Raw genomic sequence first — 24,551 nt, 5'->3', positions numbered from 1 at the left:
GTTTTGAAGGATGAATAGGAGTTTGACAGGAAAGAGAGGAAAGGCATTCTCAGCAGCGAAAGCAGGCACAGAAGTATGAAAAAGTCCAGGGAGTTTGGGAGAAATGCCAACAACTGCAGTCATGCTGGGCACCGGAAAGAGGAGAGGCCAGAAGGTCAAGTCCACCGATTTTCAGGCTTGAGCCAGAGGTGAGCTTTTGTCGTCCAAGCAGTGAGGGGAGGGACACGAGGTGCAAGCGGGAGAGGAAGACCTCTCTGCCAGGTTGTGTGGGCAGGTTGGGTGACAGGAGAGGAGAGCGAGGTTATTGCTACCCAGTGGTCTGTGGCCGTGGCCACGCGTGGGCTGTGGTGAGGGCTGGGAGAGAGATCTCTTTCTATTATCAAAGAAGGTGGGGGTTGTGGAGCTTGCCCCTCTGTGGCCCCAGACTGGGCCGGCACAATGCCCAGAAAAGGGACCTCTCATTCCAGGGCAATGGGCTGCCTGCTGCGCCAACTTTGAAGACCAGAGGCCCTTTCCAAAAGAGTAAGGATTCCAGCCAGCTGGGCCCATGGGCTGTGTCCAAAGCAAACAGGAAAAGGCCATGATGGGCCAGGCAGGGCCTCTTCCTTTGTTTGGAGTCGGGAACAGGCCAAGCAGGCTTGTGTGTCTCTCTGCTGCAAAGGTGGGAGCAAGCTGCAGGCCCTACAGAGTGAAACTTGTTGTGAGGGGAATACATGGCCCCTGGGTGCCAGCCTTCAAGGGTACAAGAAAGATGGCTTTCGTTGGCAAATTCTAGCCCTGATGGAGCGAGAAGGGGAGCACACACTTCTCTCTCTCGATCATCCTCAGGGGCCTCTGTTCCCTCGGTCACGGTGACCAAGCAGGAGCCCTCCCCCGGGGACTTGGTTTCCCACTCTTGCCCCTTGGTCATCAGCCCAGGCCTAATAGGGGTGGCTGCAGGTCACTGCAATGGAAAGCCCACACTGCCCAGACCAGGGCCCCGGGGGCATGTCTCCAGAGAGAACGAGGGAAGTGCTGACTGCTCAGAGCACCTCAAGCCCAAACATGGGCACCCAGGATTCCCCTGAAGACTCTATCCTGTACTCAGACCCAGGCCAGATGACAGGTGGCAGTCATTCAGTCTCCCAGGGATGCCTGGATGAATTAACCTATGAATATATTCAATCCACTCACGCATTTGTTTACCAAGTCTCCAGGCAAGCTCAGGGGATGGCCAGCCCAAGCCAGGGCAGGGAGTGGCAAAGGAGCAAGGTCCTCAAGGAGCTGATGAAGAAGGCAGACTCAAGCCCTGAGATGCATCTGGCCTGAGCAAGAGTCTTGCCTGTATGCCATGGTTGGAGAAGGGCTCAGAGAAGGAGCAGACCATTCTCCCAGGGCAAGGTGGGAGTGGAGACAGGGGTGGAGATGGGCTACAGAGATTCCAATAAGGAGTGACTCCTGAGTAGAATCACTCATTCATCCATGCACCAGTCCCTGCCTGTGTGCATTCACTTCAGTTCAGTTTAGTCGCTCAGTCATGTCCGACTCTTTGCGACCCCATGGATCACAGCACGCCAGACCTCCCTGTCCATCACCAGCTCCTGGAGTTTACTCACACTCATGTCCATTGAGTCGGTGATGCCATCCAGCCGTCTCATCCTCTACAGTCCCCTTCTCCTCCCACCTAAAATCTTTCCCAGCATCAGAGTCTTTTCCAATGAGTCAGTTCTTTACATCAGGTGGCCAATGTATTGGAGTTTCAGCTTCAGCATCAGTCCTTCCAGTGAACACCCAGGACTGATCTCCTTTAGGATGGACTGGTTGGATCTCCTTGCAGTCCAAGGAACTCTCAGGAGTCTTCTCCAACACCACAGTTCAAAAGCATCAATTCTTTGTTGCTCAGCTTTCTTTATAGTCTGACTCTCACATCCATACATGATTACTGGAAAAACCATAGCCTTGACTAGACAGACCTTTGTTGGCAAAGTAATGTCTCTGCTTTTTAATATACTGTCTAAGTTGGTCATAACTTTTCTTCCAAGGAGTAAGCGTCTTTTAAGTTCATGGCTGCAGTCATGATCCACAGTGATTTTGGAGCCCCCCCAAAAATAAAGTCTGTCACGGTTTCCACTGTTTCCCCATCTATTTGCCATGAAGTGATGGGACCAGATGCCATGATCTTAGTTTTCTGAATATTGAGCTTTAAGCCAACTTTTTCACTCTCTTCTTTCACTTTCACTCACTTAAGAGGCTCTTAAATTCTTCTTTGCTTTCTGCCATAAGGGTGGTGTCATCTGCATATCTGAGGTTATTGATATTTCTCCTGGCAATCTTGATTCCAGCTTGTGCTTCATCCCACCCAGTGTTTCTCATGATGTACTCTGCATATAAGTTAAATAAGCAGGGTGACAATATGTAGCCTTGACATACTCCTTTCCCAATTTGGAACTAGTCTGTTCCACGTTCAGTTCTAACTGTTGCTTACTGACCTGCACACAAATTTCTCAAGAGTCAGGTCAGGTGGTCTGGTATTCCCATCTCTTTCAGAATTTTCCATAGTTTGTGGTGATCCACACAGTCAAAGGCTTTGGCATAGTCAATAAAGCAGAAATAGATGTTTTTCTGGAACTCTCTTTCTTTTTCCATGATCCAACAGATGTTGGCAATTTGATCTCTGGTTGCTCTGCCTTTTCTAAAAACAGCTTGGACATCTGGTAGTTCACGGTTCACATACTGTCGAAGCCTGGCTTGGAGAATTTTGAGTATTACTTTGCTAGCGTGTGAGATGAGTGCAATTGTGTGGTAGTTTGAACATTCTTTTGCATTGCCTTTCTTTGGGATTGGAATGAAAACTGACCTTTTCCAGTCCTATGGCCACTGCTGAGTTTTCCAAATTTGCTGGCATGTTGAGTGCAGCACTTTCACACCATCCTCTTTCAGGATTTGAAATAGCTCAACTGGAATTCCATCACCTCCACTAGCTTTGTTTGTAGTGATGCTTTCTAAGGCCCACTTGATTTCACATTCCAGGATGTCTGGCTCTAGGTGAGTGATCATACCATCGTGATTATCTTTGTCATGAAGATCTTTTTTATACTGTTCTTCTGTGTATTCTTGCTACCTCTTCTTAATATCTTCTGCTTCTGTTAGGTCCATACCATTTCTGTCCTTTATCAAGCCCATCTTTGCATGAAATGTCCCCTTGGTATCTCTAATTTTCTTGAAGAAATATCTAGTCTTTCCTATTTTATTGTTTTCCTCTATTTCTTTGCACTGATCACTGAGGAAGGCTTTCTTATCTCTCCTTGCTATTCTTTGGAACTCTGAATTCAAATGGGTTTATCTTCCCTTTTCTCCTTTGCTTTTCTCTTCTTTTCTTTTCACAGCTATTTGTAAGGCCTTCTCAGACAGCCATTTTGCTTTTTTGCATTTCTTTTTCTTGTGGATGGTCTTGATCCCTGTCTCCTGTACAATGTCACGAACCTCCGTCCATAGTTCTTCAGGCACTCTATCTATCATATCTAATCCCTTGAACTTATTTCTCACTTCTACTGTATAATTGTAAGGGATTTGATTTAGGTTATACCTGAATGGTCTAGTGGTTTTCCCTACTTTCTTCAATTTAAGTCTGAATTTGGCAATAAGGAGATCATGATCTGAGCCACAGTCAGCTCTCAGTCTTGTTTTTGCTGACTGAATAGACCTTCTCCATCTTTGGATGCAAAGAATGTAATCAATCTGACTTTGGTATTGACCATCTGGTGATGTCCATGTGTAGAGTCTTCTCGTGTTGTTGGAAGAGGGTGTTTGCTATGACCAGTACGTTCCCTTGGCAAAACTCCATTAGCCTGTGATCTGCTTTGTTTTGTACTCCAGGGCCAAATTTGCCTGTTATCCCAGGTGTTTCTTGACTTCCCACTTTTGCATTCTCTAGTCTCCTATAATGAAAAGGATATCTTTTGGGGGTGTTAATTCTAGAAGGTCTTGTAGGTCTTCATAGAACCGTTCAACTTCAGCTTCTTCAGCATTACTGGTCAGGGCATAGACTTGGATTACCGTGATATTGAATGGTTTACCTTGGAAACGAAGAGAGATCATTCTGTCATTTTTGAGATTGCGTCCAAGTATTGCATTTTGGACTCTTTTGTTGACTATGATGGCTACTCTATTTCTTCTAGGGGATTCTTGCCCACAGTAGTAGATATCATCTGAGTTAAATGGTCATCTAGTAGTAGATGGTCATCTGAGTTAAATTTGCCCATTTCAGTCCATTTTAGTTCACTGATTCACCCTGTTGACATTCACCCTTGCCATCTCCTGTTTGACCACTTCCAATTTGCTTTGATTCATGGCCCTAACATTCCAGATTCCTATGCAATATTGCTCTTTGCAGCATCGGACTTTGCTTCTATCACCAGTCACATCCACAACTGGGTGTTGTCTTTGCTTTGGCTTTGTCTCTTCATTCTTTCTTTCATTCAGTGGAGTTATTTCTCCACTGATTTCCAGTAGCATATTGGGCACCTACTGACCTGGGGAGTTCATCTTTAAGTGTCCTATCTTTTTGCCTTTTCATACCATTCAGGGGGTTCTCAAGGCATTCACTTAAAAAATATTTATTGAGGACATCACTGGTGGTCCAGTGGTGAAGAATCCACCTGCCAGTGCAGGGTACATGGGTTTGATCCCTGGTCTGGGAAGATCCCACATGCTATGGAGCAACTAAGCCCATGTGCCATGACTACTTAGCTAGAGCCCGTGCTCCACAATGAGAGAAGCCAACTAGAGAGCAGCCTCCTCTCCCTGCAGCTAGAGAAAGCCTGCCTGCAGCAATGAAGACCCAGGGCAGCCAAAAATAAATAAATAAAAATTTAAAACTATACATTAAAAAAGCCCAAATATGTGTTGAGTGACTACTACATGCCTGATACCATCAGTGAGCAGAAGCTGCCATGGACTGCTCTCTTGGGGGTCTGCTGGTGGTGGGGGTAGGGGAAGCATTCAGGTCATCACCACACAGATCATATGGAAAACTATGCCAAATTATAGGGCTTTGAAGAGAGGTTTGTGGTTCTCAGGAGCTTGACCTGGTCAGGGAGGCCAGGGTATCTTCTCTGAGAAAGACTTGAAGAATAAATAGGGAGTAACCAGAGCAAGAGTAGGAGGAAGATGATCCAAGCAGAGAGAATTGCACGTGCAAAGGTCCTGTGGTAGATGGCCTGGATGAAGGCCAGACTGGCTAGAGTTCCACAGCAGAGAAGAGTGTGGTGAGAATGAGGTCAGGCAGTCAGCCAGCTGACAGCACTTGACTTGCCGGTATCAGAAGATTTGGTCCGAATTCTGAGAGCAAAAGGATACTTTTAAGCAGTGGTGCAAAATGATTCAACTTATGTAGCAAACTGGTTTTATTGTTGTTGTTGTTGAGTCAACAAGTCGTGTCTGACTCTTTGCAACCCCATGGACTGCAGCACACGAGGCTTCCCTGTCCTTCACTATCTCCTGGAGCTTGCTCAAACTCATGTCCATTGAGTCAGGGATGCCATCCAATCATCTCATCCTTTGTCATTCCCTTCTCCTTCTGCTTTCAATCTTTCCTGGCATTAGGGTCTTTTCCAGTGAGTTGGCTCTTTGCATCAGGTGGCCAAAGTACTGGAGCTTCAGCTTCAGCATCAGTCCTTCCAATGAACATTCAGGGTTTGAGGAGCCCAAATGTTACCAAGGAGTCCATGAGGGTCTAGAAGTACCCACATAAACAGTGAGAATGGCTTTGACTCAGGACATGGTGAGACTTGGGGGCAGGGTGAGTTGAATGTTGAGGTGAGGATCAGGCAGTGTTGAAGTCTGAGAAACTGGGCTGGTGGATGGGAGGGGTGACAATGAGTTTCATATTCCTGTAAGAACATATTATATTGAGTATGATAAGTAATATCTTCATTTTTCCCAGGGATAGAATGGTTGACTTCTGGGGAAAAAGAACAAAGGACTTTCAGGTTCTACTATAATGCGTGTGCTCAGTCACTCAGTTATGTCCGACTCTTTGTGACTCCTCAGACTGCAGCCCGCCAGGCTCTGTCCATGGGATTTGCCAGGCAGGAATACTGGAGTGGGTTGCCATTTCCTCCTCCAAGGGGTCTTCCTGACCCAGGGTTTGAACTCACGTCTCTTGCGTCTCCTGCATTGGCAGGAGGATTCTTTACCACTGAGCCACCTGGGAAGCCCTCTACTATAGTAGATGGTGTTTAATATGTTTTCTCATTAAATCTGTTCAACAAACCTGAGAAATAAATTCAAACATGTGTGTATGAAGAAAGGGGTCTCAGAAAGGTAAAATTACCTGCCCAAGGTCATGGCTGGGAAAAGGTTAAGCCTCCACCAGCCTCCTCTCTTTAAAAAAAAAAAAGGCAAAACAACTTCATTTTATTCTACTCAATGTGCTGATAATTGAGGGGAAAGTTTTTGGCAAGAAGGGAAAGGGAGGGGACCTGGAAGAACTCCTTGCTCTGAAAGAATGCAAGGGAGGCTGGGGCCATGGCTCTGGGGCGCCCTGGGCCCCCATCCAACCACAGGGGTGACCAACTTGCTCTTGACCCGAGCCAGAAGCCGATTCTCCCTTTCTCTCTACCTCCCACCTCCTGCCCCGGGGAAGTCCTCCTAATCTCCTGGATCTAACCTCCATCCTCTTGTTTCTGTGCCTGCTGTCTCAGCTTGCAGGTGCATCCAAGCCACCTGGCTACCTCTCCCCGCTGGCTGCCTGCCTGCCCTTCAGCCCTTGGTGGGGCTCCCAGGCGGCCTGTAACTGGATACCAGACACTGCTTCGTCCCTTCAGGCACCCCCCCGCCTCAGAGCCGCACTCCACGCACCCTGTTTCTGGATCTGCTCTTGGAAACCTGGATAGAGCGTGTTTCCACTCAGCCCAGTGACCTTCGCCTGTCTGAGCCCTGGTTAATTTTTGCCCAGTCTTTGCAGGCTCTGGGGCCCCTCCCCTTCGGGGATATAAGCCTGGTCTGAGGCTGCCCTGTTCCCTGCCCGTTCCTGAGCCTCCCCGAGCTCCCTCCCCATTCTCACCATGGCCAAAGGATTCTACATTTCCAAGGCCCTGGGCATCCTGGCCATTCTCCTGGGGGTGGCGGCCGTGGCCACCATCATCGCTCTGTCTGTGGTGTACGCCCAGGAGAAGAACAAGAATGCCGAGCGTGGCACCGCGGCCCCCACGAGCTCCACAGGCCCGACAACCACCTCGGCCACCACCTTGGACCAGAGCAAGCCGTGGAACCGATACCGCCTCCCCACGACCCTCTTGCCCGACTCCTATAGGGTGACGCTGAGGCCCTACCTCACTCCCAACGATAATGGCCTGTATATCTTCACCGGCTCAAGCACTGTCCGCTTCACCTGCAAGGAGCCCACGGACGTCATCATCATCCACAGCAAGAAGCTCAACTACACCCAGCACAGTGGGCACTTGGCGGTCCTGACGGGTGTGGGGGGCACCCAGGCCCCCGAAATCGACAGGACCGAGCTGGTGTTGCTCACAGAGTACCTGGTGGTCCACCTCAAGAGCTCCCTGGAGGCAGGCAAGACGTACGAGATGGAGACCACCTTTCAGGGGGAGCTGGCCGACGACCTGGCAGGCTTCTACCGCAGCGAGTACATGGACGGCAACGTCAAAAAGTGAGTCAGGTGGGCCTGCCGGGTGGGGGCAGGTCCTAGACGCCGGGGCAGAGCGGGATCCTGGGGGCCAAGGAAGGGCTTGGATTCGGGGCATTTGAATGTTCCAAAGCCCTTGGCTGGCCCATTGCTCCATCCAAAGTTCCCAAGACAATCCACCGTTTCCCTGAGCCCCACCCCATTCAATCGGCAGTCAGGGATAAACAATGAAAGCCACCTTGGACATGTAAGAGAATAGGCTCTGAGGAGAGAAATGTGCCAGTGTCTCCTGGCTAATACAGGATGGGGGCAGCCAGGACTTTGACCCTGAGTCCAGAAGGAGCTCTGATCGCCCATGTCAGCTGGCCTGTCGGCCTCGAGGTGGCCTGGGAGAGGAAAGGGGGGGTGGGGGTAAGGGGACAGGGATGAGGCCGGGCAGCATCTGTGAGCCCGCCCCCCTGCACACCCAGCCACAGTCTGCAGCCCCCACCCTGCACACCCCGCGGACATAGACACTCTGTGGGCGCACCCTTTAACCCCCTGCTCTGGGCAGGGTCCTAGCCACCACACAGATGCAGTCAACAGATGCCCGGAAGTCCTTCCCCTGCTTTGACGAGCCCGCCATGAAGGCCACATTTAACATCACCCTCATCCACCCCAAGGAACTCACAGCCCTGTCCAACATGCCACCCAAAGGTGAGCAGGTCTGGCTGAGGCCTCACAGCCTGGGCCTGGGAAAGCAGACCCTCCCCGCCAGGGCTGGGGCGCAGGGGAAGGGGAGGAGGCACACCTCCACAAGCCTGCATGCTCCCTGCCCAGGTCCCAGTGTCTCGTTTGACGGAGATCCCAACTGGAACGTCACTGAGTTTGAAACCACGCCGGTAATGTCCACGTACCTCCTGGCCTACATCGTGAGCGAGTTCACGAGTGTGGAGTCAATGGCTCCCAATGATGTCCAGGTATGAGGCCCAAGCTCACCTCACCTTCCCCAGGGTTGGTCCTGGCCTGGGAGACATTCCTGTTTATCCTCATCCTGGTCCCAGCCCCTAGGCAGTGTGTGAACCCCAGCTCTGAGTCATCTTGGGCAGCTGTCTTTAGTTCTCTGAGCCTCAGTCTCTGCATCTGAAAAGTGGGATCCTCCTCATTAACAGGGGCTTCCCCAGTAGCTCAGTGGTAAAGAATCTGCCTGCACTGCAGGAGCCGCAGGAGGCACAGGTTTAATCTCTAGGTAAGGAAGATACCCTGGAGAAGGAAATGGCAACCCGCTCCAGTGTTCTTGCCTGGAGAATCCCCATGGACAGAGGAGCCTGGCAGGCTACAGTCCATGGGGTTGCAGAGAGTCAGACATGACGGAAGCGAATTAGCATGCACGCACCCATCATGAAGGGAGTTCCCGATTCCTGGGTGCCAGACAGAGAGTGGCCATGGCTCATTCCCCGCAGGCCCCTCCCTACGACTCCAAGAGAGATACCCCCAACTCCACACACTCCCGGCTGACCAAGCTTCCCAGTTTAACCTGGTTGGTCACTAGCCTGCCAGACTCTGGGACTGGCCCACCTGCACAGGACCCAGGAAGAACCCCTGACCTCTCCTATCCTCTTTGCAGATCCGGATCTGGGCTCGACCAAAAGCAACTACAGACAACCATGGCCTTTATGCCCTGAATGTGACAGGTCCCATCCTGAACTTCTTTGCCAATCATTACAATACAGCCTACCCACTCCCCAAATCTGGTAAGTGAGGGGCCTCGCGTTGGGGGAAAATGAATGGGTCTCCCCCCTCATTCCCGGAGGCCATCCTGCCAACTGCCTGGCCTCCCCAGACCAGATTGCCCTGCCCGACTTCAACGCCGGTGCCATGGAGAACTGGGGGCTGGTGACCTACCGGGAGAACGCGCTGCTCTATGACCCTCAGTCTTCCTCCAGCAGCAACAAAGAGCGAGTAGTCACTGTGATTGCGCATGAGCTGGCCCACCAGGTATCCCCCCATCATGGGGAGTGCAGACCAAGAACGTGGGGGGCTCCGGGAGGAGATGGCACAAGTCATGGCTCTGTCCTCAGAAGCTGAGAAGGGAGGGGGGATTCCACCTGGCCAGGGGGTTTGGGGAGGAGTCAGGATGAAGTCAGTAAAGCCTCCAGCTCAAGCTGGCATATGGGGAGCACTCGGTGAAGGGTAGCCCTGAACATCGTTAGTGACCGCAAGGTCCGAGTGATTTGCTGGGCTGACCCCTCTCCCCTACAGTGGTTTGGGAACCTGGTGACCCTGGCCTGGTGGAATGACCTGTGGCTGAACGAGGGCTTTGCCTCCTATGTGGAGTACCTGGGAGCTGACTATGCAGAGCCTACCTGGAATCTGGTGAGCCCCCTGCCTGGGGACCACTGGGGTCTGGGATGGGGGATGACCTGGGTCACCCACTCCGAGGCCAGTCCCCTGATTGGCTGTTGGGGGTTTGCAGAAAGACCTCATGGTGCCGAATGACGTGTACCGTGTGATGGCCGTGGACGCGCTGGTCACCTCTCACCCACTGACCACCCCTGCCGACGAGGTCAACACCCCTGCCCAGATCAGCGAGATGTTCGATACCATCTCCTACAGCAAGGTGCTGCCCAGCCCCCATGCTGGTCCTTAGACAGTCGGGGGGTGGGTGGGGAGGGCAGTGGGGGTTTAGCCCCCCAGGGCTCAGGGAGCACCTGCCCAGCCCAATGGGAACACAGGGTCCCTCAGCTGGCTCAACACAGCCTCCTGAGCTCCCTCCCCTCCACAGGGAGCCTCGGTCATCCGGATGCTCTCGAATTTCCTGACTGAGGACCTGTTCAAGAAGGGCCTGGCGGTGAGGATCCTTGGCCAGTCACGGGTCGGGGGGTGTCTCCTCTGAGCCCTGGCCTCACGGAGGCTGTGGCCGGGCCTGGGGCACAGCTCCGCCCTCACTGAGCTCTGTCTTTCTGCAGTCCTACTTGAAGACCTTCGCCTATCAGAACACCACCTACCTGAACCTGTGGGAGCATCTGCAGATGGTCAGTACCAACCAGCCCTCCTGAAGACGTTCTGTGGGGGTCCTGAGATGCTGAAAGCCCCAGGGCCGGCAGCACCCCCGTGGGAGTGAGGTGCCCAGCTCCCCTGCTTACCCCATACCCCAGGCAGGACATCTGGAGCCTGGCCTGCTTACTGGCTGCTCCTCTGTAAAGTGGGTGCAGCGATGACTCCTTGAAGGAGGTATAGCCAGAGCCTGGGTTATGAGCCTGGCAGGTGGCCCCCCACTGGCACCTTGCACTATAGTGAAGTCTATGAGGGGAGCTGGGGAGCACCCTCCTCTGAGTGTTGAGGAAACGGGCTCTCATATTTCCCAAGACCAAGCCATCATCTCCCTGGAACTTTGGAGCCAGCCATTCACCAGCTCAGCACTCCTGGCTGCCCTGTGCCCCACCCAGCCCCTTTCAGGCACCACTTTGCACACACCAGCACCCTCAGCACACCCTCTGACCCTCCCGTCCAGCCCCACCTCACATTCCTGTCCACTCAGACCCCGAGGGGCCCTGTCTGGGGCAGACCCTCTGACCACTCCCACCCTCCCGCCTGGCCCTCCCTGCCTCTTCTGAGCCTGGCGTCTGCACCCTCTCCATCACCCTCCATCATCTCCTACCCCTTCTCTGTGGCCCTGGTCAGCCTGTCTGACCCCTCCATGTGCCCACACGCCATGACCAGCCTGACCAGGGAGGAAAGACACCAGGCCTTGTCACAGCGTCACAGGTGGGCTCCTGGGTCCTCCTGGCTGATCTCCAGCCCAACATCCCTCTGTCGTGAGCCTGGTCCCCACCCCCACTGCCCCCAGCCTCAGTCCCTCTCCTCTGCTTCCTCTGTCTGCCTTGCCCAACCTCAGCTTCCCATTCCTTTCCTCCTCCACACCGACACCCCTCCAAGCTGCATCTCCCCCTCTCTCTCCCCTGAACCCTCTCTCTCTGCACTCCCCCAGAGATCCTCTCTCTCTCAGCTTGCACCTTCTGATAGCATCTTCTGCCCTCTATCTATGCTCTTGTTAGTTTTTTATTTTCTCTGTTATTAACAAATGTGGTTATTTTTTTGTTGTTATGAAAGCAATAGGCACATGTGAGAAAAGATTTAAGACAATAACAACCATCCTAAGCCCATCCCCAGACCCCCATCCACGTGTGTTTCCTGCACATCGCCCACAGCCCTCTGCTTCTCTCTGCCTGTGACTTGGGGACACTGGTTTTCCTTTATCTCTGTCTCCTCCTCTTGCCTGTCTTCCCAGATTTGTTCAGACTGAGCCATGGGGCATCCTGGGTGCCCTGCCCTGACACACACCCACCTCAGGCTTGATCACAGAATGTGGGGTTTGGGGGGAGCATGCAGATTTCCTTAACACAGAATGAACACAGAACAGAGGCTGGAAAGCTCTTGGCTCGTCCAGTGCTGGGCAGCTGAGAGGAGGGCGAGGCAGTCTGGGAGCCCAGCTACAACCTCGCAGCCCAGTGCTCCTCCACTACCTCCCAGCAAGGTGGCACCCTAAGAAGAGGGCAGGGGTGCAGGGGAGAATGGTGGGGGGGGAGGGTGGCCATCCGCTCATGGCTGTACCATCGCCCTCTGCCCAAGGCTGTGGACAATCAGTTGTCCATCGTGCTGCCAGACACCGTGAGTGCCATCATGGACCGCTGGACCCTACAGATGGGCTTCCCTGTCATCACCGTGGATACTAACACAGGGACCATCTCCCAGAAGCACTTCCTCCTTGATCCCAACTCCATCGTCACCCGCCCCTCACAGTTCAAGTGAGAAGATGGGGTCACAGAGACAGGCATCCCAGGGAGGTTCTTAGGGGTGGTTGCCATGAGGTCCTCTGACCATAGCAGGGCCTGGCCCACTGTGGCCCCTGCCAGAGTGGTGGGTGTCAGTCCAGCTCCTGGGCCAGGAGGAGGGAGGCGTTTAGTGCCAGAGTCAGGCAGAAACTGGGAGCCTGGGCAGGACTGTTTTTCACTGGCAGTGGCCAAGAGCTGCCATTTCTCACCCCTGGCCTCTGGGATTTCTTGTTGCAGCTATCTGTGGATTGTTCCCATCTCATCCATCAGAAATGGCCAGCCGCAAGAACACTACTGGCTTCGGGGTGAAGAGAGAAGTAATCCGGCCCTCCCCTAGGGGACAGTAACCCCCAGGCCATCCTGCCAGCTCCTGGCCCTGTTCTGGGGTTTTGGCAGGCCTCATCTTTGGGGGTGTCCGTCATCCTTTCATTCCACAAATGGAGCCAGCTTCTTTGGTTCTAATTTCTACTCAGTTGCTGCCCAACTGTGTGACCCCAGTCAAGTTACCATCTGTCATTGGTCTCCATTTCCCCATCTGTAAAATGGGGACAATATCTACCCCCATTGAGTTGTATGACAATTAAGGGAGAGGATTCCCATGAAATGTTCACAACAGTGCCTGGCATGCAGTATATGCGGTCCTGCTCAGCCAGGCACCGAGGGAACCAAGGTCAGGGCAGGCCATCCCCTGCCTAAGCCAAGGCTGCAGATGGAGGGAAGGGAGACAAGTCATTCGTACTTTCTGGAGCTGTGCCGAGTGCTCTATCAGAGGCGTTTATGGCCTCTGGGGCAGGTGGGCAGAGGTCAGAGAATAAGGAGGCTTTCACTTCATGGAGAGGTGAGGAAAGGCTTCCTGGAGGAGGTGAATTGAGTCAGAGGACTAGCAGGTGTTCAACGGGCTGACGGCGGTAGAGAGACGCCGCCCAGGCAGAGTCAATAGCAAGTGCGAGGCTTGAGGTAGGAGAGAACGTGGGGACTGAGCTCGGCTGAGACAGAGGAGCAGTCCCTGCCAGCTGCAGGAGACAATGTCCTCGGGCCAGGAGGAGCCAAAGTGATTGAGTCTGATCTGCAGGTATGGAAGGAGCCCCTCCGGCTGCCTGCTGGGAGGAAGGCTGGAGGTAGACCTGAGAGAGGGGGCATGGAGCCCCCAGGAAGAGATAAGCAGTGCTTATCCCAGTTGGGAGGCCAACTGGATGGGAGGCGCTTCCTGGGTGTGATAGAAAGATGGGAGAAGGAGGGGCTGGAGACTGAGCAGCGGCGTGGGAAGCTGAGTCTGAGCTGGAGGGGGTGTTGCCGATGGAGTTGTCCCAGCGGGTGTCACTGGCCTGGCCACTGAGGTTCACAGATGGCAATTGGTCTGTCCAAGGTCACCCGCCTGAGTTTGTCCAGCACCCAGTCCCACCCTTCTTCTCCGCCCCTCACCTTGGTGTGGGCCCAGTGGCCTGAGGGCCAGCTGCTGCCAGGCTGCTCAGGAGGCGGTTCTGCCGAGGCCTGGGGACGGGAGGACCCAGGTCAGGTCAGCCCGGGGCCTTCTGAGCAGCCTCTCCCAGCTCTGGTCTCTCCCCACAGTCCAGAATGACCTCTTCAAAACCGCAGCAGATGACTGGGTCCTGCTGAACATCAACGTGACGGGCTATTACCAGGTGAACTACGACGAGAACAACTGGAAGAAGATTCAGAATCAGCTGATGTCAAGGCCGGAGGTGGGTGCCTGCCGGCCCATGCCGTCCCCTGCCCAAGGCCCAGTCCCAAGATGGCAGCCCAGACTGCAGGGCCTGCCCCATGGCCCGCCCAAGGTCACATGCTCTGTTGCCCCTTCTAGAACATCCCTGTCATCAACCGGGCGCAGGTCATCTACGACAGCTTCAACCTGGCCAGGTGAGTGCCCGCCCCTTCTCCCTCGGGTCCCCCAGCTCAGCCACGGAAGCCCGGCGACTTGGCAAGTGTGACTCCATAGTGAGAGCCCGTGCTCCCTCATGTGGTCCTCATCGTGTGCCAGGAATGGGGTGCGGGCTTCCTGTGCTTCAGGACGCCACTCCCTTGGCCCCAGACAGTATCACCGTTCAGCCCAGAGTTTCCAGAGAAGGAATCAGAGTCTCAGAGTTTGAGCATCTTGCCTGAGGTCACACAGTAACTCATGACAGCCAGATACAGATCTGTCCAACTCTGGAACTCCAGTGTGCTCCACCACACCCAGGTTTTCCAGAGGGCTACCTGTGGGTCAGGCTTCTGAGGTGGCGCTAGTAGTAAAGAACCCACCTGCCATGCAGGAAACTGAAGAGACTTGGGTTCGATACCTGGCTCAGGAATATCCCCGGGAGGAGGGCATTGCCTAGGGAATCCCATTGACAGAGGAGCCTGGCAGGCTACAGTCCATTGGATCGCACAGAGTTGAACACAACTGAAGCGACTAAGCACGCATGCATGCCCCTGTCTCTCTCTTTAGTCACTCAGTCGTGTCTGACTCTTGTAACCCCATGGGTTATAGCCCGCCAGACTCCTCTGTCCATGGGATTCTCCAGGCAAGAATACTGGAGTGGATTGCTATTTACTTCTCCAGGGGATCTTCCCAACCCAGGGATCGAACCAATGTCTCCTGCACTGCAGGCAGATTCTTTACCCTTTACCGACTGAGCTACAAGGGAAGTCAGGCTAAAAAACCTGGGAAGGACATGACAGGAGAGAGGCAGGCATACATAAACAGAGATTTATTGAGCAGCTGCTGTGTGTGTAAGCACGGCAGATGCTAAGTTCTGTGATGTCACCCATAGACATGGACATTTATGAACAGATGGCCTGAGAAGGTGGAGGGAGGAAATCTCAGAGGGCCAAGCAAATGAGAAAAGAGGTGGGCAGAGCAGAGAGCAAAGGCCTCTTGTCTTTTTGAATCTCAGATCTGTCTCTTAAGGTCTGTGTGGTCTTCGGCAAGGCATGTCACCTCTCTGAGCCTCAGTTTCCTCATCTGTAAAATGGGGATAATGTGCAAGGGAATGTGACTGGCAGTGGGTGCACGTCCCCTCCCCCTCCCCCCAGTTCCACTCCACCCGAGGTGAAGGCTGCAGCTAGCCCATTTGGGTCTCTGGGACCTCAGGCTCTAGAAGGGGGCTGGGACTCCCACAGAGAGCCCGGGCTGGGTGGGGGTGCTTACTTGAGCCCCTCTATCTGTTCCCAGTGCCCACATGGTCCCTGTCACCCTGGCGCTGAACAACACCCTCTTCCTGAAAAATGAGATGGAGTACATGCCCTGGCAAGCCGCCGTGAGCAGCCTGAACTACTTCAAGCTCATGTTCGACCGCACAGAGGTCTACGGCCCCATGCAGGTACATCTTGAGGGGCATGCCAGCGTCCAGGTCCCCAGTGCCTGAAATGACGCCACGAGGCAGTGAGTAGAAATATTGCCTGGAGTGGTGAAGCGCCGCACCCGGTCCTTGGAGGTGGTGAGAGAGCAGGAGGGATGGAAGGGTGAAGGGAGCAGGGACTGAGAAGGTGAGCAAGTTGGGCATGGCAAGAAACGGAAAGACTTCTAGCAAGGTTTGCTAAATCTGGAAATTAGCACTATCAGAAGGCAACAGAAAAAGCCACAGTACAGGAAGGGGATGGGATTGGAGGCAAAGCCTTCAACCTGTTGCGTGGCCTCCGGCAATCCTCTTCAGCCCAAAAGAATCCTCTGTGAAAAGAGCAGGCCTCTGCTTGCCTAGCAGATGTTAACAGTTTGGAAGCTTGAGGGGAAGGTAGAGGGAGGGGATGGGGCGTTGGGGTGGGATCAGAGGCAGAGGCGAACTCCTTGCTCTGTATCCATAACTGAATGCAGAGGGATGTTCACTGCAGTGTGGTTTATAAAAGACAAGAAAACCAAAAACACTTAAATGTCCAACAGTTGGGGATTGGTTAAGTAAGCTAGAATATCCATTTGATGGAATATTATGTAGTCATTGGGCTTCCCTGGTGGCTGAGTGATAAAGAATCCTCCTATAATGCCAGAGACGCAGGTTCCATCCCTGGGTCAGGAAGATCCCCCGGGAAAGGGAATGGCAATCCACTCCTGTATTCTTTTTTTCCATTTATTTATTTATTTATTTTAATTGGAGGATAATTTCTTTACAATATTGTGATGCTTTTTGCCATACATCAATATGAGTCGGCCTTAGGCATACACCAAAGGATTCTCCAGTATTCTTGCTTGGAGAATTCCATGGACAGAGGATCCTGGCGGGCTACAGTCCATGGGGTCTCAAAGAATAGGACAAGACTGAGCAACTAACACTTTCTTAACGCTTTGGGATGGTTACTATTCTCTGCTTATGCTTTACGGAGTTTTCTAAGTTCCCCACAATAAAGGCAGAATACTTACAATCGGGCGGTGGGGGATGGTAGGCCCTAAAACAATATTAGGAAATGGTGGCACTTAGACATGGACTGTCAGAACTGGTGGAGGCTTTGAGGAGAAAGAACCTCAGGTCAGTCATCTGAAACCTGGATTGTGCCGCCCCTTGGAGTGCTATCTGGCCTTGGGTTACTCCCTTAGCCTCTGGCCTCTTGCTTCTGTAACCATTAACCCTTGCTACGCTTGCTCACTCACGTCAGAGGCTCCGTGGGGCTCCAGGTGGGTCAGGCTTGAGTCTCCTCTTTGATTTTTTTTTTTTTAATATTTATTTACTTACTTACTTATTTGGTTGTGCCAGGTCTTAGTTTTTAGTATATATTTACTTACTTACTCACTTATTTGGCTGTGTTGGGTCTTGGCTGCAGCACATGGGATCTTTGTTGCATCATGGGGGATCTTCCCTTGTGGCACTGGGCTTAATTGCCCCAAGGCATGTGGGATCTTAATTCCCTGGCCAGGGATCCAACCGAGCCCCCTGCATTGTGAGGCAAATTCTTAATCACTGGATCACCAGGGAAGCCCCATGAGTCTCCTCTTTGAAGCTGTTCATGTTCTCTTTCCCTAGAATTACCTCAGGAACCAGGTTGAACCCATCTTCCTACATTTTGAAAATCTCACCAAAAACTGGACTGAGATCCCGGAAAACCTGATGGACCAGTGAGTATGACCTGTCTTGGGTCTGGAGACCACAGGTGGCCCAGACACCCTGACCTGGGAAGTCCAGAGCAAGTTCCCACAGTATCCTCCTCCGAACTTCCCAATTCCTGGCTAGACCAGGGCCACCAGTCAGGGAGGAAACCGCCCCCTCCCTGACCCCACCCAGGAGTGGGGGGCCCTGCCCCAAGGCTCCGTGTGGCCTGTGAACCCGTCTGGCCTCTTTGTGTGAAGGACCAGACTGAACCTCCCTGGTCCCCTCACTGGCATGGTCGTGCAGATTCTAGGTGTTAAAGGTGGGGCTGGGGTCTGTGCCAGCCCTCCCTGGGCTGCACAAGGCAAGAAGCAAAGCACCCAAAGGGTAGGTGGGCTGTGGCCTTAGAGCCCCACACCTGCTGCCCTACCTGGAGTTATACGCCAGCAGGTGGGCTACAGTCCACAGGGTCGCAAAGAGTCAGACACAAAGAGTCAGACACGACTGAAGTGACTGAGCGTAAGTACGAGCACAGGGAGAGTCTTGGCTGGAGTCAGGGCCAGGCATGCTGACAGAGCGTCATCACCCCTGGTGCAGATACAGCGAGATTAACGCCATCAGCACTGCCTGCTCCAATGGGTTGCCTAAGTGTGAGGAGTTGGCCAAAACACTTTTCAACCAGTGGATGAACAACCCGAACGTTAACCCGTGAGTGTGTCCCCTGCTTGTTCCCTGATCTTTATCTGTCCCTCAAGCTCACAGCCCTGTCCTTATCAGACCCTCATCCCCCACCCCCTTGCTGCTTCTCCACCCCTGACACCCCAACTCCATGCCAGGATCCACCCCAACCTGCGGTCCACCATCTACTGCAATGCCATCGCCCAGGGGGGCCAGAAAGAGTGGGACTTTGCTTGGAGTCAGTTGCAAGAAGCAGAGCTGGTTAATGAAGCTGACAAACTCCGCTCAGCGCTGGCCTGCACCAACCATGTCTGGCTCCTGAACAGGTGAGGACCAGAGCTGGATGCGGCTGGATGAGTTCCCCTCCCACAGGAGACCAGGGTCCCAACGTGGGGGAGAAAGAACCAGCCAGCCATCCACACTATCCTTCGTGGGATCCTTCCTAGCCCGTGCAGTGGGCCAGTGTGTTTCCCATTTTACAGATGAGGACACAGAGGCTCAGAGAAGCAAAACAACTCACCCGAAGTCCAGAAGCTTTACTAAGTAAAAAAAAAAAAGCAACAACCAAGATTTGAGTCTGGATCTGGGTCCACATCCTGTGCTTTTAACTGCTGCATTTCTCCTGGCCTTTACCTCTCTCTCAAGGGTCTTAGCACTGGCTTCCCTGGTGGCTCAGTGGTAAAGAATCCACCTGTGATGCAGTACACCTGGATTCAATCCCTGGATCAGGAAGATCCCCTGGAGGAGGAAATAGCAAACCACTCCAGTATTCTTGCCTGGGAAATCCCATGGACAGAGGAGCCTGGTGGGCTACAGTCCATAGAGTCGCAAAAGAGTCAGACACGACTTAGCGACTAAACAACAACAAGAGTCCTGCTGCAGATGGACTTGAGTCCTTCTGGACATCCAGCTGGGCACCCCCAAACCCTTGGATGAGGGCTCCTGGCTCCCACTGTGTGCCTCATTGCCATCTCCTGGACTTCAGTAAAGAAGAGCCACCCTCAATGTCAAAGACAGGAGTGGCCACTCTACCTGATATAGGAATCACCCCTTCCTTCCTTCATTCATCACTAGATATTTATCAGACACCTGGTCTATGCCAAGTATGACACCTGGCATAGCCAGTGACCCTGCTTAGGGGACTCAGGGTCCCATCTATAAGAGGGAGGTAGGACCAAGGAGGCTTCAGCCCACAGCATTCTGAAGGGATGTTGAGAAGATGCAGGAGAGGAATGCAGGAAAGGACGAAAGATGAGTGTGGGGGGGCGGGGGTAAGCAGGGTCCTTTCACTCACTGCACAGCATGCTGAAGGGATATTGAGAGGATGCAGGAGAGGATGCAGGAGAGGATGCAGGATGAGTGTGTGTGTGTGGGTGGGGGGTGGATAGGCTCCTTTTACTCACTGCACAGCATGCTGACCTCACAGGTACCTGAGTTACACCCTGAACCCCGACCGCATCCGGAAGCAGGACGCCACCTCCACCATTACCAGCATTGCCAGCAATGTCATCGGGCAGTCTCTGGCCTGGGACTTCATCCGGAGCAACTGGAAGAAACTCTTTGAGGAGTGAGTCTGCCAAGAGTGTGTTAGGGGAAGCGCCCACCAAGGCTGGGTCCCCTGGGGGTAGGAGTGGGTCCCCTGTGTGCACCAGACCCCGCAGGGTCAGGAGTAGAGAGCAGGCACTGCATTGGAGTGGTCCAAAGAGAACCCAGGGGCTTCCCTGGTGGTCCAGGGGTTCAGACTGTGCTTCCAATGAAGGGGGCTCAGGTTCAATCCCTGGTCAGGGAACTAAGGTTCCACATACCTCGCAGCACACCCCCCAAAAAATGCCACGAAAAACAGACAAAACAGAAAACCAGATGAATCCAGCTTGAGGTCTGTAGGGGCAGGAATTGAAAGACAAAGCGGTGGGGTACGGCCGTGCCTTTTCCCACTTGGAGGAAGAAAGTCTACCTGGAGGGAGTGTTCTCTGAAGAGATAGGAACAAGGACATGCGGCCAAGCCTGGGTTTAGGTCCCTGGTGGTGTCTCCTTGGGCGTGTCACTGCCTTGCATCTATGGGACGGGGACAGTCACAGCGTGTTGCCTGCCAGTCACTGGACATTGCTTCCCTCTCTCTCCTCCCATCCTGCAGTTATGGTGGTGGTTCCTTCTCCTTCTCCAACCTCATCCAGGGTGTGACCCGAAGATTCTCCACTGAGTTTGAGCTCCAGCAGGTAAGAAGCCTGGGACCCTGGGGCTCATGCCCCAGAGGCCCACCCCCAGTCTCGGGGGCAGCCACCACTCAGCTCCCACCAAAAGGCAGGGGGTGTTCATAAGGCAGTGGGGCTCCGTGTGGTCAGGCCTTCTTCATGTACAGAGGAAGCTGGGTATCCAGACTTCTTAAATGTCACAGTTCAATCGCAGTTATTCATCTTCAAATTTTTTATTGGCAAAAGGTAAAGAGAGTAATATAATGAACCTCCAGGTACCCGTTATTCAGATTGAATAATTATCACTTTTGCTGACACTATTTTTTAGGGGAAGACAGTTTTCAAGCAAATCACTGATACTATATAATTTCACTTATAAACACTTTAGTCATATCTAAAATAAAGAAAAATTTTAAAACATAATCTATCATTAGCAAACCCAAGAAAATGAACAATTCCTTACTATCATCCTATACCCAGGCCATTTTCAAATTCTCTCTCTTTTTTTTTTTCGGCCATGCCTTGGCAGCTGGCAGGATCTTAGTTCCCCAACCAGGGATCGAACCCATGGCCCCTGCTTTAATTAAGAGTGCAGAGTCTTAACCATTGGACTGTCAGGGAAGTCCCTTTTACACATTTTTGAGTCAATCTCTGTTTTCACTTCTCTTGAATGTATTCCTAGGAGTGGAATTGCTAGGTCATTTGATAACTATGTTTTTTGAGAAACTGCCAAAATGTTTTCTAAAGCAACTGCATCAATTTACATTCCCATCAGCAATGTATGAAGGTTCCAATTTCTTTATGTTTTTGGGGAAAATTGTTATTTTCCTTTTTTGTTTTTAAAAACGTTTTACATCCCGTAAAGTGTATCTCATGGTTATGAGTTTCATTTCTCTGATGACTCATGATGTTGAGCATCTTTTCATGTGCTTTTTGGCCATTTGTATATCTTCTTTGGAGAAATATATTCAAATCCTTCATTCAGTTTTTCATTAGTGCATTTGCCTTTTTATTGTGAGTTATAAGAGCTCTTTATATATTCTAGATACCAGGCCCTTATTAGACACATGATTTGCAAGTATTTTCTCCGATTTTGTGAATTGTCCTTTCGCTCTCTTTACAGTGTCTTTGATACACAGAAGTTTTTTATTTTGATGAAGTCTAACTTACTACTTTTCTTCTGTCGCTTGTGCTTTATGCATCATATATAAGAAACAATTACCAACCTGAAGTTCCATCTATGCTTCTTACTAAGATTCTTCTCATCTTAGCTCTTACATATAAGAGTGATCAGTTTGACTTGATTTTTGTGTATGGTGTAAGGCAGAGGTCCAACTTCACTCTTTTGCATGTGGCTATCCAGTTGTCCCAGTCCCATTTATTTAAAGGACTATTCTTTTTTGTAATATTATCCATTAAAAAAATTGTCATTGGAGTATAGTTGATTTCCAATGTTGTCTTAGTTTCAGGTGTACAGCATAGTGAATCAGTTACATATACATATATTCATTCTTTTTCAGATTCTTTTCTCATACAGGTTATCACAGAATATTGAGTGGTGTTCCCTGTGTTATATAGTACTGGTTATCTAGCTTATATATAGTGGTAAATTCTAAGTTCCTGATTTATCTCTCCCCACTCCCCATGTTTCCCCTTTGGTAACCATAAATTTGTTTCCCATATCTGTAAGTCTTTTTCTGTTTTGTAAATAAGTTCATTTATATCATTTTAAAAATTAGATTCCACATATAAGTGATAATAGATATTTGTCTTTGTTTGTCTGATTTACTTCACTTATTATGATAATCTCTAGGTCCATCCATGTTGCTGCAAATGGCATTATTTTGTTCTTTTTTTACGGCCGAGTAATATTCCATTATATACATGGACCACGTCTTCTTTAACCATTCCTCTGTTGATAAAATGACTACTCTTTCACTTATTGAATGATCTTGGCACCTTTGTTGAAAATCAATTGACTATAAATGTTAGGATCTGTTTCTGGACTCTCAATTTTATTTCACTAATCTGTTTATATTTAGGTTAGCACAGTGTTGTCTTAATTATCATAGATTTGTAGTGAGTTTTGAAATTTGGATTGTAGGCCCTCCAACTTTGTTCTTTTTCAAAGTCATTTCACTATTCTGAGTCTTTGCATTTCTTTATGAATTTCTTTATGAATCAGCTTGCCAATTTCTGCAAAAAAGGATAGTTGAAATTTAGATAGGGATTGCACTGAATCTGTGGATCAATTTGGGGAGCATTTCCATGTTAGTAATATTAAATCTACCAATTCATTAACACAGATTTATTTAAGTCTTTTTTCCCCTTTTATTTAGGTCTTAATTTTTCTCAACAATATTTTGTAGTTTTCCACATACCAGTCTTGCACTTCTTTTGTCAAATTTATTCCTAAGTATTTTATTCTTTTTGATGCTATGGTTAATGGAACTGTTTTCTTAATTTCATTTTCAGATTTTTCACAGCTAGTGTATAGAAATACAATTAATTTTTGTATATTGATCTTGTATGCTGCAAACTTGTTGAACTCAAGTTTTAATAGTTGTGCTTTTTTTCCCTTTCAATTCCTTGGGGTTTTCTGCGTATAAAATTGGGTCATCTGTAAATAGAGATAGTTTACTTCTTCCTTTCTGGATGCTTTTAATTTCATTTTTCTTGCCTAATTGCCATTGCTACAACCTCCAGTACTAATACATATTTTAATCCTTAAAAAAAAAAAAAAAAAACACTTATTTGCTCAAGCAGTCAGGTCATGTGTGCTATAGAAATGGCCACATTTTGAATTTGGCTGCTTGCTCCCTTTTGGTGCCTGTTTAATTTGTCCTTCTCTCCTCCCTTGATTGGATTAAGATTGTATTTCAATTAAAAAGAGAGGATCAGCTCAATGAAGAACCTCACAATGAAGTCCACATACACATAGGAGCCTGGTTGGCCCTTGAGGCTGTCATTTTTGGCCTCTGCCAGTGAGAGGGAAGGACTCCCTACCTCCGGGGGCTCTAACATGGCCGGGAGGGGTAGAGGACCTGGTAGCCCTCTCCTCTGGGATGTTAGAGACTCAGCCTGAGGCTCAAAAGCATCCTTTTCCTGGCAGCTGGAGGAGTTCAAGGAGAACAACATGGACGTCGGCTTCGGCTCAGGAACACGGGCTCTGGAGCAAGCCCTGGAGAAGACCAAAGCCAACATCAACTGGGTGAAGGAGAACAAGGAGGTGGTGCTAAACTGGTTCAAAGAACACAGCTTAACAGTCTCTGGTCCTTACATTCACCTGGTCCCTATGTGAGACGCCCACGTGCCTCTGTCCCAGGGACCCACGGCAGGGCCCCTGTTTCTGAAGCCCGAGGCACCAGCGTCCTCCCCTTGGGGACAGAGTCTCTGGCCCATGTTCACTCCACTCTTCCCAGGGGACCACTCCAGTTTCTGATGCTCAGACTGTCCAAGTGCCTCCCAGCTCCTGCCCCTCATGCCAATGGCACCCCAGGCTAGGCATGGCTCCTGTCGCCCAAGGCTCTGGGTCTGATCTCAGGGAGTCCAGCTCCAGGGTCAGATGAGAAGCCCTCAGTGGATGATGGATGGCCTTGGGGGGCTGCCCTGTGCCGTCTCCTATCCTCCCCTAAAGACCCTGGAACTGAAAAGTCTACAGAGCACCAAATCTGTATATTTTTTTCTAAGATAAAATGTAAATAAAAGATTTCTAGATGAGCTTCCAGACTCATTCCTGAACTTGAGCAGAATGGGTCTGCACATAAGCCAAGGGCATATCCTGCCACCTTGCCAGGATCCCAGGGTGACATATCAGTTTTTTAAAAATTTTTAAAATTTTGGCTGCACTGGGTCTTTGTTGTGGCACACGGGCTTTCTCTAGTAGTAGCATGCAGGCTCTCTAGTTGCTCTGTATGTAGGATCTTAGTTCCCGAAGCAGAGATCAAACCTGTGTTCCCTGCATTGGAAAGTGGATTTTTAACCACTGGACTATCAGGGAAATCCTTCAATTTTTAAACTGGTTGTTTTCAAGAGTAGCCTACAGAATAAGACAGGTGCCCACCAGATCACCTAGGGAAGCCAATGATCAGGGCCAACTCCGAGGAGAAGGTCTGGGATCAAGAGGGCTCCCCGGACCACACTGACCTTGGTGGAAATTTCTTGGCAAAGGAGGTCCAGCTGAGTGCCCAAGGCTGCTGGGGGTGGGGGTTGGGGTGGGGGTGGGGGG

At 51.0% G+C, this 24,551-nt stretch overlaps 1 protein-coding gene across 1 annotated transcript; it reads left to right on the top strand.

Moving 5' to 3' along the window:
• Positions 1-6,697: 6,697 nt before the first annotated feature.
• ANPEP (alanyl aminopeptidase, membrane) lies at positions 6,698-24,026 on the top strand. The gene is made up of 20 exons (XM_055555602.1): positions 6,698-7,651; positions 8,181-8,323; positions 8,447-8,586; positions 9,234-9,360; positions 9,450-9,604; positions 9,869-9,982; positions 10,083-10,226; positions 10,392-10,457; positions 10,576-10,641; positions 12,239-12,414; positions 12,679-12,758; positions 14,011-14,144; positions 14,264-14,319; positions 15,614-15,761; positions 17,391-17,482; positions 18,051-18,161; positions 18,290-18,457; positions 19,558-19,698; positions 20,266-20,347; positions 23,436-24,026. Exons 1-20 carry the CDS (start codon positions 7,047-7,049, stop codon positions 23,622-23,624), a joined length of 2,937 nt encoding a protein of 978 aa, XP_055411577.1. The 5' UTR covers positions 6,698-7,046; the 3' UTR covers positions 23,625-24,026.
• The last annotated feature ends 525 nt before the right edge of the window (positions 24,027-24,551 follow it).

The sequence above is a fragment of the Bubalus kerabau genome, chromosome 19 (assembly GCF_029407905.1).
Source record: "Bubalus kerabau isolate K-KA32 ecotype Philippines breed swamp buffalo chromosome 19, PCC_UOA_SB_1v2, whole genome shotgun sequence".
In the NCBI taxonomy this organism is placed as follows: domain Eukaryota; kingdom Metazoa; phylum Chordata; class Mammalia; order Artiodactyla; family Bovidae; genus Bubalus; species Bubalus kerabau.
Note: the sequence above shows the minus strand (reverse complement) of the source record. Positions and strands in the feature narration are given on the sequence as shown.